At 38.7% G+C, this 14,917-nt stretch overlaps 1 protein-coding gene across 2 annotated transcripts; it reads left to right on the forward strand.

Moving 5' to 3' along the window:
- The first annotated feature begins 2,263 nt into the window (after window positions 1-2,263).
- Window positions 2,264-10,904, forward strand: LOC119739863 (E3 ubiquitin-protein ligase MARCHF5-like). Of its 2 annotated transcripts, none has more exons than XM_038214973.1 (5): window positions 2,264-2,402; window positions 3,121-3,375; window positions 5,160-5,365; window positions 6,044-6,531; window positions 8,124-10,904. In XM_038214973.1, exons 2-5 carry the CDS (start codon window positions 3,296-3,298, stop codon window positions 8,250-8,252), a joined length of 903 nt encoding a protein of 300 aa, XP_038070901.1. In that variant the 5' UTR covers window positions 2,264-2,402; window positions 3,121-3,295; the 3' UTR covers window positions 8,253-10,904. The 2 variants fall into 2 exon arrangements, with proteins under 2 accessions (XP_038070901.1, XP_038070902.1); XM_038214974.1 differs by having other exon boundaries at window positions 2,268-2,402; window positions 3,094-3,375.
- Window positions 10,905-14,917: the final 4,013 nt, after the last annotated feature.

Consider the following 14,917-nt stretch of genomic DNA (forward strand, 5'->3'; position numbering starts at 1 on the left):
AATATTATGATTTAATAATAGCGCTTGGATTATTCTCGTTCAGCACCCAGTTTTACGTACATGTATCTAAACTGGGAGAAATGCTCGTAAAATCCGTATTAAGAATTATGTACATGTAGGCTATAACTTATGTATGCTTGCATACATGTTGTCAAAGCACTCCCCCCCCCCCCCACCCCGCTTTTCGAATTTTCATTCAGCATGGTTTATAATTTTTTTTTTTAAAATCACGAGTAGCAGCCATAGCTGCATTGCACATGATTTACATTAAAAAGAACATTTTAAAAAGGTAATCATATAATTGTACCACACGAATAATAAAAAATATGCCACTAAATATTAGTATTAAAAAGGGTTTGCAAATAAAAAAAAAAACAATTGGAAGATTTAAAAAAAAATATGATCAGCTATTCTTGTGTTCCCCCCCCCCCCCTCCAATGTTGACAAGAAATTGCCGCCGGTACGCTCATGTTGAGGTTGTCTCATAAATTTAATTGGGGATCAGTTAACAATGGTACGCGTGCGGGATACCATTTTGTGTGATAATTAAATCATGATTAAGTAAAGAATTTGTTTTCTTCATTTTTTCAAACGAACGAAATCTCCGTAAAATATTTAAGATAATTGGAATTATGTTATGCGTTGATTGTCACAAAATTTCTGGTTTGATGAAATCACACAGCATTTCGATTCCCTATGGTGAAAAAAATGTATAGATTGACACCATTCTTTGCGTAGCTTCAAATGGTGATATTTAATTCAATCCTTGAAAATGCACCTTTGTTCCCTATTTAGCCTTATTTTCAATTTTCGTTTTGCATTTTCAAGGGTATTTTTTGTGCCTGTTTATTCATAACAAAAGTGTTATTTCAGGCAGAAACCATCACAGAGCTATTTCACCGTGACCACCAACAGTTGCCAGAATTTGGGATATTTTGCTGTCGTGAATTTATCTTTTTCTTTGGTGATTCGTTGTTGTGTCAGTACATGGCAGTAAGCCAATGAGCAAGCTTTTCTCACAAAATAATGTTTGCAATGGAGCAAGTTTTTGGGTTCACAAGTTGAACAGAAAACCCAAGCAGAACCGTGTTCTTCCTGAAATTACATCCGATGCAACTGTAAATCATGTTCAATTCAGCCCTTGGCTGCGAGTCATGATTTGTTTTAATAAATAATTTAATGAATGAATGAATGAAAATGAATTCATCCCATGGACCTTTTATAAGTGCATCTCAACTTGCATTTAAAACAAAAGTGTGTTGGTGCATGGAGGAATAAGAACGAAGGTGCGAGTTGGCTTCGATCACTGGCGAAAAAAATTCATCACAAAAAGCTTACTTTATTTTGATTTTGGTTGACGATTTATCAAAAATGTCGCCTGCAAAAAAGTTCACAATTTTGCCCCACAACAAAATGTTATTTGCCAGCCGGCATTTTTTCGGGTCATTCGGCCCACCCGAGGCCCAACTCATCAGGTATGTTTGGCGACGTCTATATACCACATCATAAACTTTAAATTCGGGGATTGAAATTTGGTTTATAAGTTCATCGATAAAACACGTGTACAAATGTATGTGCAAGTTTATGTACTATGGCAGAACTTGACATGTATACATAAGCACATGCAGGCCGCATGCAGCCAGGGGTGGAACACAGAAAAGGTAGTTAAAGTTAACAAAACAAACCTATTTCTGCGATAAACATCGTTGGCTAGCTGTCACTGTCAGATGTATTTTTTTCCGCGGTCGACTGCAATAAAGTTGACACTACACACATGAAATAAAGTTTACCTAAAGTTTTGCATAGGCGTGATGAAGAAACAAAGGTGAATTCAAGGGGTGTAACCAGAGGCATGAATTAATTAACAGGATAAACAGTTTTGAGGTTTATATCTTTTCTTTTAACATAAAAGTAGCGACATGTCTTAGTTATGATGCTATAGTAAATGGCATGAAAAAAAAACCCCGCATGATACATGTACGTAGTATACGTACGTAAAATTCTTAACTTTAGATTGGTGGCGCTATACATGAACTGTGGCGTTTGGGTGTTTCACGACGGACTGTTCTATTGCAAAATCTAGGTATAAATATTGATAAAGGTGAGTTGAATAGACATGTCTCTTGTAGTATGGCGATCATATCTGTAGAATATGACAGGTAAAAGAAACTAAAACACATCTTATAAAAATAATAAAATAATTGAACAGATTTTGTTTTTGAAAATCATTTGCTTCTACTAATAAAAAAAATATACTTATACCTACTTTAAATTGAGTTGACCACGCGCCGCCATTTTATTTTTGAAGCTCACTATAATCGAGTTTCGTAGAAAAACTGTTTTTGAGGTAGAATTAACTCCCTGTTCCTTGCTTAAAAGACGTTGTCAACAATCCAGTCGACGTAAGTTGAAATTATAGACTTCTTAGCAAACTATTCCGTTGCTGCAAAGATTTCTACGAATCGTAAAAATGAAAACAATAATCATGTTCAACGTGTTCCTGCTGTCACTGAGCAGTGTGCGATTGGCATTGGCATTGCAACATGTCAATTTGTCATTGCTCAGGAATTTAAGGGGGTTTCCCAAGACCCAACATCTTGTAGGCCTAGTTCTCGGAACGTTTGAGAGAGAGAAAAATGCATTTCTTGGTCTACCCTTTGGTGTCTGACTGCAGTTAAACACATTGCCCCTCCCTCATTAATATTTTGTGTGATGCGTTATCATTGGGGACATTCAGCAATCCAGAGTTTTAAGTAGGGCCTAGGTCTTGGAACTAGACAAGGCAATGTAAGAAGCTCCCGGATGTCCCCGCCCACCAATTGCCCTTGACTGGATAAGCCTTGCCAGGGCAAAAAATAACTGGCCCCCCCAAAATAAGATGTTCCTTCCACATGTTTAGATTTTATAAATGGTGACCAGATGTACTCTATTCCCGTAAAATTCCGCAGGTTTTTGAGGTCAACTTGCATGCTTGGGACCAGTAATTTCACACTACTCCCCCCCCCCCCCCCCGAATTTATTATTTTTTTTAAATTGTTGTACTTGTACATTATTTCTTAAGGTGTTTGTTCAGTGTCTCAAAATGTTGTACAGGTGCTGCATGTTTTTGCCTCATTCCAGAAAAAAGGCATCTTTGATTGAAAAGTGTCCAGTAATTGACTCTTGCTGGATGCAAGAAACACTGTTGCGGACAACCCCCTGAGTGAATGAGGATGATGGCTAGGTGTTATCTATGAAGCTAGTGTAACAAAAACAAATCCTGATCGCAGAACGTGAGGAGAAAGCAGCATCCACAATGAGTGGCGATGAGACAGGGGCCGGTGATGAGGAGTGCAGGAAAATGCCATCCACTAGGAGTAGGAGCATAGATGACAGGTACACTGACTTGTCAATGTTTTTGTTGATGTCGCTGTTGATTCAGAGGAGCATAGATGACGGTTGCGTGTATGCCGAAAGTAGTTGACTGTACTCAGGTTATTCCAACATTCTTACGCCCACACAGGATCTCTCAAGAGTGCAATCCCTCAGATTGCACCTCAGAGCATCTCAGATCCAACTTTTTTGGGCCGGTTCGCACTTTTTGCTCGCATTAGCTCAAATTCCATTGCCAAATTCTCACTCTTAACTCTTACTCAAAGTTGGCCGCTCTGCTGTATTGTAGTTCATAATAGGCTTGGGTAATTCCAAAATTGTTGGAATCGAATCTTATTCCAACAGGAGTCGCAATTGTATTCGGAGTCGAATCTGCTTCTGTCCGTCCAAAACGACACTAGGAAAGACAGCCATAACTTTTCTTCAAGATTGTCTACAGTGTTGCATATGAGCAGCAAGATGTTCGTCTGAAACTGAAAATTAGCAAATCTCAAATGTGTGCACGTGCACACACACTAGAATGCAAAACATGAAGCTTCATTTAGTACAGTTTTTCTTTTTCTTGAAATTTATTTACACTTTTTCATTGTGCCTACATGTTTGTAAATATCACAAGCACAGCTGATTTCAAAAAGCCTTTTGACAAAGAAAAATGAAAGAGTGTTGGGTCAGTGCAATAAGTTCAGGCTGATGCAAAATTGTAAGCCTGCAGATTGCTTGGTAGATGGGGGTTCATTAAAAAGCAATTATGGTGGCCATTAGTGTCATCGCAAATATGCCCCAGACCAGTACTGTGATGTAAATCTGGCTTTGTGGTCAAACTGCAAACATTGACCCAGGTTCTGTGGTTAGTGACCAGCTGGTCATTACCTCATTGTCCATATTTACCAGCAGGTGAGCCCACAATAAGGTCTGGGGATAGTTTGAAGAGGGATTAACTGAGCTCGGCATGTAATTAGGGGGAGGTTGCTTAATTCCTAATTACAGGAACTGTAGTATATTAAGCAGGGTGGGCTTTGTTTTCCAGTGTAGCACAAAAGAATGTGTTGAGAACAAAGAGCTGTCTATCGTTTGATGGTCCAACCTTAGAACAAACACAGTTACTTATCTAACGTTGTGTGACATCAGTGTCACTGCAGACTTTACTTAAATGTACGGACATCTGTAGGTATTGTGTTGTGTTTACATCAGCGATAAAACAAACGTGTCAAAAATGGCTACCTGCCAACTCTAGACATTTTGTTGTATTAGTATAGATTTTATGATTGGTTTGTTTGTCTGTTGGCTTGTTTGCTTGTTCAGATGATGTGTGTTTTTTTACATAATTTATTACTCATCATTATTGATATTTCTCATTTCACATTAACCCTAATAGAACTCAACTCATCAAACTCCAACAGCATGTATTGTTGGAATCTGTCTGGATGGGTACAGTACCCCTAAACTGACAGTCTTTTACATTGGGTAGGCACACCTCCAGAAATATGTGTGTGCAGTTTCCCATATGGTGTTGGAATTTGCCAGGATGGGTGTGGTTCCTAGTAAATCATGCTAGGGAGTTAGGGTTAATAAATACTGAATTAGTCTGAACATTGACACCATAATTGTATGCATACAGAGTGTGACACACACATTTGAAGATTGTCTTTAATGATTGTTCCTGATATTTTACACTTCACATTATTAAATACTGCATCATGTGACAAATATCGAAATCATCTTAAATTTGATCTTAATACCTTCCTGTATTGCATCCTGTTCCACCCACCCCTCCACCCAACCACCAGGAAAACCTGCTGGGTCTGCTTTGCCACAGAGGATGACGACCGTTTAGCCCGCTGGACGAAGCCTTGCCGGTGTCGGGGCACCACCAAGTGGGTCCACCAGATCTGCCTGCAGCGGTGGATCGACGAGAAGCAGAGAGGCAACAGCACGGTCAAGGTGTCTTGTCCCCAGTGTAACACCGAGTACATCATCATCTACCCTGACTTAGGTTGGTGCAAACTAGGGATGCCTCAAAAGCACCCTAGGCACTGTTGCTCGCATGCCTGAAGAAACATGTAGAGAGAAGATGATGAAAAGAGATTACAGTTTTAGAGGTGGGAGGAAAACCCACGGAAGAATTCGGGGGAAAACCTAGGGAATCAGGTAGGGACTGAAAATCCAATCGACATGTGAACCACGGCAGGAATTGAGCCTGCGCCATAGAGGTGGAAGGCGAGGAAGAACCACTACACCAACCTGACTTCCCGGCAGTCTGAACACGGTCTCATTTGTCTGTACACAGCCTCACAAATGTCTCACAGCAATTAAGCCTAATAGCAAGAGTACTACATTGTATTACATTGTATTACATTGTGTTTATTGATGAATCCATAAACCCGTAGACCTTATTCATTGTGGGTGTCTCAGAGGGTATTCTTTGTTCTTTTTATTATTATTAACAATGAATGCACAAAACTTTACTCATACCTATCCTAGCCATAACATTACTAGTGCCTTCTAACTCCGCCCTAAACAGTCCTGAATCCTCCAATTTTAATACGATTTTGCATACCCCCTAGGGAGTTAGGGTTTTGGGTGCTACTGGGAGTGTAATAGGCAGGGCGGTTTGGGGCAGTGCAGAGTTTTAGGGGTAAGATAACTGCAGACTCGGTTCTTATCTTGCCAGGTTCCATGGTGTACATCCTAGATGTCCTGGACCGACTCATCTACAAAGTCTGCCCCTTTGCCGCCGGGGGTATCGTGGTGGGCTCCGTCTACTGGTCCGCGGTCACCTACGGCGCGGTGACCGTCATGCAGGTGCTGGGCCACAAGGAAGGGCTGGACGTCATGGAGCGGGCCGACCCGCTGTTCCTCCTGATCGGCCTGCCCACCATCCCCGTCATGCTGATCCTGTCCAAGATGATCCGGTGGGAGGACTACATCCTTCGCCTCTGGCGCAAGCACTCCCCGAAGCTGCCCTTCTGGAGCTACTTCTTCCCCGAGCTCGGGGGCGGTAGCGTCTTGCCCCGGGTGCCCACCGAACTCATGCCCATGGCCGACCCTATCTCGGCTACTCGGGTCCTGTGCGGGGCGCTGATCTTCCCGACCATTGCCACCATGTGCGGGAAACTCATGTTTGGATCACTTCACTCCAATCTACAGAGGACAGTGCTGGTGAGTCCTTTTTTTTTTCTTCTGAGAATGACAAATTGTAAACTTGTGTATTTTGGCTTTTCACAAGTGCAGTATGAATCCTTAATGTAACCTCCTATGCCCTTATTGCTAGGAATCATCCTCAATCCTCCAAAATCCTCCAAAAATTTTGCACTAATTTTCAAATGAAGGATACCCAGCGCCTCAATCCTTCAAAATCGTCAGACAGTCCTGCCTCTCAAAATGCATTCATCCTCAATCCTCCAAAATCTTCATGTGCTTCAACACCATTCATCCTCAATCCTCCAAAATCCTCATGTCTCTAACACCATTCATCCTCAATCCTCCAAAACCCAGGATGATTTTGGATCTGTGTTCGTAGATGCAGGAAAAACCAAGAAAAAATAATACTGTTCTTGTAGTCTGGTACCCCGACCCGACTAAACGGAGCGATTTTACAGACGTCGGGGAATTGTCAGGTCAGGGAACCAGACTAGCTGGCTTGCACATTTGCAGACCCCCTTGCTGGCATTGCAAAAAAATGTAGACAACAAAATTTGTTTCTTAAATTGGGGGCAGTATTTGAAAAAAAGGTAATTTTTTCCCAACGATGGTCAGCCGACCATCATTGGAAATTGATAAAAAATATTCCACTTTTCTTGAAAATGACAGCACACCAGGTGCCACGATTTCACAGGATGCTTGAGACTGTTATTCACATACAGTCAAGTAAGGTATTTCATAATATTGTGATAGTGTTGTTTTTTGATGTTTGCAAATGTATTCCTTTAAGTATGCTGGTACTGCAGCTTGATATTCCGTGGGAATGATAACGGTACACAACTGCACTGACTTACATTTGTAGTAATGAAATATGTACAGCTCATGACAATCCCATACCAGTAACTTTCTTGAATCTCTGACGATGGCTGTTTTTTGCAAATTCATTTTGATAAAACCATGGTACCCAAAACGTGCATTGACTGTCTTTTTTGCTCTCCCCCGTGCTTGGAATGTTTACCCAACGACCATAAGCATTAAGCACAGTTAAAGGTAATGAACAACATTTGCAAACATCAAAAAGCAAAACTAACAAATTATTATGAAAAACCTTACTTGACTGTATGTAAATGATATTCTCAAGCATCCTGTGAAATTGTGGCAATTTCCAACGATGGTCGACTGACTTTATTTCAAATACTGCCACCAATTTATCAAATTTAGTCAGTTCACGTTTTGGTTGTTATCGGTTGCACATCCATTAACAGGTGCAAGCCAACTAGTCTGGTTCCCTGACCTGACTCCGTTTTGTCTGAAGTAGGGTCAGTGAACCAGACTACAAGTACAGCATTTTTCTTGGTTTTTCCAGCATCTACGAGCACAAAAGTTCAAACAAGTCAGTTGTAACAAAATTTGCTATAAAATACTATCCCCCAAATCCATCCACTTCTGAAAATTACATCAAAAGCAAACATTGTATATTCCCTTTAATGTAAATATACATTGTGTACGTTGTTCTGAGTGACATGAGTGCTACCAAGATCCATTTACCATTTACTGTTTTTCTCCTTCGTTTCTAAATTTCTCTTTTTTGTGTATTTTGTCTCCTGCAGGGTGGAATAGCGTTTGTCACGATTAAAGGGGCACTCAAGGTTTTCTACAAGCAGCACCAGTATCTAAGGCAAGCGCACCGCACCATTCAAGATTTCCCCGAAGAAAAAGCCCAGGGACCTGCCCAATAATTACCCCTAAAACAAAACACAGAAACAAAAAAGAACACCCACTGTCATTTTTTAAGTTTCTTTAATAAATAGCATGGTTAGTTAAGAGCAGTTGCAAATCCCTTCATTTATCACTCTTGTCACTACTCACTAATCATCTCTGTCTGTTCAACCCAGAAATTTCTCGTCGATTACAAGATCTTTTATTTAATGGTTTCATTGTTTGTTTTTATTAAATTTAGACGCTAATTGTAAATACCGTGCTGTACACATAGCTTTTGAAAGATATTTGTAAAAAAAAAATCATAAGTATATACCAATTTCTATTTTTTTTTCTTAAAGGCTAATGATAACATTGGCAATGATTTTATTTCAAACTGAAAGTGTTAGAAGCTAACAAGCGTACATTTTTTTTCTCCACACATCCTTATTGAACATTTGTGGAATCGGTCGAAAATGCTAATGTATAAAATGATTGCAATGGTTTACACGTCCGTGACATTGTTTTGAAATGTAATGTACAGATAATTATGTTTACTGTTTTTGTTTTCATCTGTTTGTTCTGATTTGAGTTTATTTTGAGCTACCTAACCATTAGATAATGCCTCTTGATGTGAACCTCTTTGAATTGAATATGTATTCTGTACTCATTTTGTGGGGGGACTATATAGCTCCCCTCTGTTGATCAAAGCTGAAATTACCTACACTTAATTTGTCACGTTCCAATAAAAAAGCTTGTATTTTTTATATTCTCAGTAAATATCTTTTTAATTTCCACCCCCAGACAAAGGGTACATCTACTGAATTTCAGTAATGATTGTTGCTTGTACTGAACTTTGAGATAATGCCTCAAGCAATTATGGTGCCCTCCGATTTGTGCACAACCCCCGCAAGAGAAAAAATGAAGCAAGACTGAAGATAAAAGTAGGCTTGGACAATATTTAAATAATACCGTATGGTGATGATATTTTCTTGATACCGAACAATACCGAACGATGTCAGAATACCGAGCAACCGGAAACACTCAATATGGAATTTCAGTACTGCAGTATTCCCTCTAAAATCTGGCCAGATGTGTTCTAAGTCTTTCAAAAAGGAGAAATAGAGACAAGTTGGCCAGATCTCAACTAGATTTTATAATATGTTTTATTTAATTGTTTAAAAGTCTTTTTGGTCTAGATAGACAAAAATTGTGAAGTTGGACTAATAACCGATACTTTTGCTTACTAGCAATCCAGCTGGGCCTTTGGAATTCTTCTGACGCTGCCTGTTTGTGGTTTACCTATCACCATTTGTCTTATTTTATTTTGATGACATGGTAGTCCTCCCAGAAAAGTACCCGGTATTACCGAGCACCGCGATATTTCTGTGACGATATACCGTCAACTCTCAAATTTCAATACCCAACAATCCTAAATCGTGGATGACACCAGGTTCTGTAAAGTTGCTATGGTAAGCATAGGGTGATGGGATATTTCCATTCTTCTACATTGGATGCTGCATGTAAGTTATACTTGATTCAAGTCATGATGTCTGTCCTGTTGTATTCTCATAACACAAAGAGAACAAAAAGGGCAAAGGCATCATGTAAAAACTGATATAGGTTGTTGGCTGTTGGCTGGAATCAAGTCTACATATTACTAATTAGCCTCGACCTTAAATTTTGCTAAATTTCCATTGTATGTACATGTACTTGTAGCTGATAAGGTAGAGTTAAATGCAATTCATTTCAAAAGTGCTTTGCTTTGTATCTTAACATGCATATAGTTTTTGTTTGTTGTGTTTATATTCATCAGAAATTGAAAAATGCAAAGTAGTGTTAAGATTTTAGCTTATTTATTGATTATATAAATACATGTATATTTAATAATGCAAAATTAAATTTGACTTCCTGGAATGCTTGCTCTAGGAAAGCGGTTGTCTAGCTTGGCCGAACTGCTAAGCGAAAGATATTAAATGGAAACTTTATGCGCTAAACCAAAAAAAAAAGCTGTGACCAGTCACAAGCAGCATACATTGCATGTACTTTTAGCTGGTGCCCCTGCTTTCTTTTGCTAAGCTGGACGATTCTTATTACCACATAGCCTATTTTGTACATGATTTTTTTTGTACATGATATTGTATATCGCTTGATGATATTGGCCTGTGTGTTTCACGACTTGTTCTTCGAAATCAGATTGGGATTTCATATTTCATTACCAGAAAATAAAAATATCCTTCAGAAAAATTGATAGCTTCACTATCCTCTTAATATAAATAGGCTTAAAAAATTACTTGATGCATAGAGAAATAAATCCTTCACTTGGCCGAAGATCATTTCTATTTGTAGTTTTAATTCGGCCATGTTTTTGCTCAAATAAATTTTAATTAATTTTTTGGGCAGACCAACAGAAAAATCAGACGGCAAGTTTTTGAAAAGTACCTGTGCATGGCTGTACCAAAAACAAAAAATTAAAAAAAATCACATTTAAAAAAAATAATTAAATAAACAGCCTGTGTTTTACTCAAATACTGCTCCTTTTGATGTCTTTGTAATTTACCAACCTGATTTCATTTTCGTGTTTTTTTTTACAGAGATTTGTTGGATTCCAAAGATTCACTTGTAATATAATTTCCTAAAGTCGAAAAAAATAAATGAAAGAAATCACATTTTCTGTGCATTTCTAAACTCAAGCTTTGGTTCTCTCCCTGTCTCTCTGTTGGCCTAAAAAGTCTGGAAATGTTGTTGTGAATTGCTGCCTGGGATTTTTACAAATCTGGAGGAATTCTTTCCTTTTCTTTAAGGTTCTTTTTTTTCTAGACTATTCAGACTAACTCCTCTTTGAACGGATATCAAAAGAATACCTTCATGTCTGGATTTTAGCAATTAATGTAAAGATCTTTAAAAAAACCAACCAGCTGCTGAAGTGAATGCATTCTTGGGTTTGAAAACACAAACCTAAGTTTTAAATTTGTGTGCCCCATCATAAAAATTTTAAAATTGCTTGTTCTTGGCAAAAAAACCCAGACACGACAGCACTTCAGTTCAGTAATATAAGGTCACTAATTTTTTTCTTTAAATAATTACCTCCCATTTAAGGCCTAGCAAAAAAAAAAAAACCCTTTTTTTTATATTTAATTCATACATTTCAATTATATTCTGTAAATATATTGCCAATATATTGTCTTTTAATTAGTTTCAAAAAAATTGTAGCTATGCAGAAGGGTTATGCATGGCTCATTTGGAAACAATTTTTAAATCAACAAAAGAGTGAAGAAAATGGAAGATTCAATTCGCCATCTTGGAACACCCACCATCTCGGGGGGGGGAGCAAAATAGCACGTGCCGCCTTCATTTTTAGGAAAATGCTGAGAAACTATATTGTTATTTTACTCGGCTTGACATACAATTGCTTACAATAACATGTACAGGAAGAGATGGAATGTGATATTACAGTATGCATTTCGTGGTACATTCCCCTGTTCATGTAATTTATGACAACCGACCAGCTGATGGACTTACGTTATTACAACTTGAGAAACGCTGTTGACTCTATCATGACAGCTTGCTTGGCACTCCCATATACACATATCCCTATCTTCTTTCGCTTGCCAATCTCATGTTTCGGTCATCGTATCTCGTTGTTATTCCAACCGTAGAGAAGCTGGATTTGTGTGGCGTACTTAGTATACCAGTAAGGCCAAAAAAAAAGTCTCCGGTTTCTGGTATGCGCGCGCGTCGCCGTAGCCATGCGCGTCGGCAAAATGAAAAAGTTGTTTTTTTTTCAATGAAAGATGATGTCTAAAAACCGCCAGACTCACTGGTTTGACTGGAATCCTGCTGCTGCACAATTTTAACGTGTTTTTAGATTGGGTTATGGTCGAGAATAAGCTTTATGTGGCCTCTAGCTCTCTGGACTCCCATATATTTGCACTAAGTTTAGTCGGGCACCATTTGCAGTCATCAGCCGACATTTGAAGCAAAAAAAATAAGGTAAAAAAAAAAAAAGCCGCGTCGCCGCACTACTTTTTGGGCAAGCTCCATACCAGAAACCGGACACTTTTTTGGGGGCCTAACCGGAGAAAGCCCGATGTGTTAATGATAGGCTTGTCACTTAAAAATAAGAGGGAAAACAGGAAAAGTGGAAGGAATGCTTTCCATTTAGGAATGCCAACTCTTTCACGGCTGGAAACCTGCGATCAACTTTCAGAACCTGCGTCAGATATCAATAGGGGATGGGTGTCTGCAGTTTAGTGCTTTATTTGAAGGGAAAGAATGTAGTATCCAGACGCCACTTCTTTGGTTTGTGTACAAAGTCTATGGAGAGTCGAGTGCATTTTCTGAGTATATTCTAACAAAATTGGAAATGTTTCTCAGTCCCGGATTCATGTCTTTTCAACATTTTTGCAATGACTGACCTTCATTGAGATAATATAATAAAAATAATACTGGAGTCATAAAGAACACATATCTACCAACAATTAGGTACTCAAGGTGCTGGTAATTATGTCTATTTTTTTAAAGACGGGTAAATGAAGTATACGAGAAATATGAGACCCAAGGTGCTGCGGCGCATATTGCAGCCACTGCCAGAAACACCGGGGCAAACCCCTTCTCTTTGCGATAAGTGTTACTGGGTTCTGTAACATGCATTACATAACACACGGGACCTACGGCTTTGCGTCCCATCCGAAGGACGAAGCAATAATGGTAAAGTGCCTTGCTCAAAAGCACAAGTACCATGTTCCCATGGTCAGGATTCGAACCCATATACCACGGCACACGAGTCGAACACCGTAACCATTGGACCACAGCGCCCCACTTAAATATATGATGAAAAAAGTGGTGTCGGGATGCAACATTTTTCCCTTTGAAGTTTTGAAACACTCTTCAAGAGAATGTGTAGCAGAAGTGGACATAGGGATTTCAGAGAGGGGTCGGAGGGGGAGGGGGAGGTGTGGGGTGGTAAAACACCCAAAGCACTCCCTTTGATCCGGCCCTGTGTAGCTCTCTGACTTCACTAGTAAAAACAAAGCATTGTAATAAACTCAAAATCCAAGGTATGACTCCATTACTGGAATTGTGATTGTTTATTTTAAATTTAATTAAATTTGTTTTGACATCATCCGACACACCAATTGTTTGACAGCCTTATGAGACCCAAAAAGTTCAAAAACTTTTAAAGATATTTTGTAACTTGATAATTTTTAATTTAGATAAACAAATGAAGATTTCAGAAAACAAGAAGTGAAAAAAAATTAAAAGAAAAAAAACCCAGAATTATATTTATTTCCCTGCATTATTTTTTTACCCAAGGAATTGAATCAAATGTTCCCACCTGAATTTAAAGCCAGAGTCCATCATTTGTAATTTGTGCATTTTGTTCGTTTGAAGCAACGAAAGTGCTCAAAATCTAATGAAGGATACTGAACAACTAACCTGATGAAGTTTCAGCTCAGCTTCAGCTGTATATTCCGAGAAAAACAACATTCTAGGATCTCAATTTCAAATCAAAAGTTGCTAAATCATGTTTTGAATTGTTTTGAATTGCAGCTTTACGCGAATTATGGCAACCGCGCGCGCCTGTGCGTCGCTGCGCCAAATAACAACGGACTACTAATTTAAATTTTCCTACGGTGCTTCTTAAGACGCACCGTTGGAAATGCCTTTTTTCGTTGATTTCTTCAAAATGAGAGCTTGCCAGAAAGAATAATTTCACAGGGAGTTTAGTCCCCTTACTATCTTTCAACCAGTATGTTTTCAACAATAATTACGCCAGTTACTTTTTTGCATAGCTGCAAATGATGGACTCCGGCTTTAACAAGTAGTAAAAAACAAAAAACCTAACACCCATGATGCTGATATTCTACAGAGGTAGTGATACACTAGCGCTCACTACAGTAAAACTCAGGACACTCATCCCAAAATTCTCAATTCTATCAAGCATATAAAGATACGTACACCGTTAATTTCACCTTCAAGGAAATAACACATGCTCTCATAAACAAGACGAAACATGCCTAATGAAGAACCTGAAAATTCCCACTCAGTTTTAGGCAGTTTCCGATATTTTTCATACTAAGATACAGTAGTCAGTCAGAAGACTTAAGTTGGCCCTTCGAATCCATCAAAAACTATTAAAGTTTGTTGCAATCTTTTTTTTTTTCTTCATGATTTCTTTAAATTTTTACAGCCAAGTATATTGCACAGCACATTTATCACTGAACACAGAGGTATACAAAGAAAAAGTTGCATTCATTTTGTTTTAAGAATTGTCGATCTAAAAACAAAAATAAACATATTTACACTGCATATTTTTTTTGCTGAAGGATCTCAATTGTGTATATGACATAAGAACGGTTGCATTATGCACCAATTATGGCAATGGTCCCAACTATAGTTGAGGCAAATCCTAACAATAATTGGGGAGCTCCCAATATAATTGGGCAATTCCCAAATAAAGTTGGGCGATTCCCTTCTATAGTTGGGCAATTCCCAACTAGGCAATTCCTAACTATAGCTGGGCAATTCTTAACTATAGCTGGGGAATTCTTAACTATAGCTGGGCAATTCCTAACTATAGCTGGGCAATTCCTAGCTATAGCTGGGCGATTCCGAACTATAGCTGGGCGATTCCTTAATATAGCTGGGGAATTCCTTACTATAGCTGGGCAATTCCTAACTATAGCTGGGCAATTCCAAAATA

The sequence above is a fragment of the Patiria miniata genome, unplaced genomic scaffold (assembly GCF_015706575.1).
Source record: "Patiria miniata isolate m_02_andy unplaced genomic scaffold, ASM1570657v1 HiC_scaffold_4, whole genome shotgun sequence".
NCBI lineage: Eukaryota > Metazoa > Echinodermata > Asteroidea > Valvatida > Asterinidae > Patiria > Patiria miniata.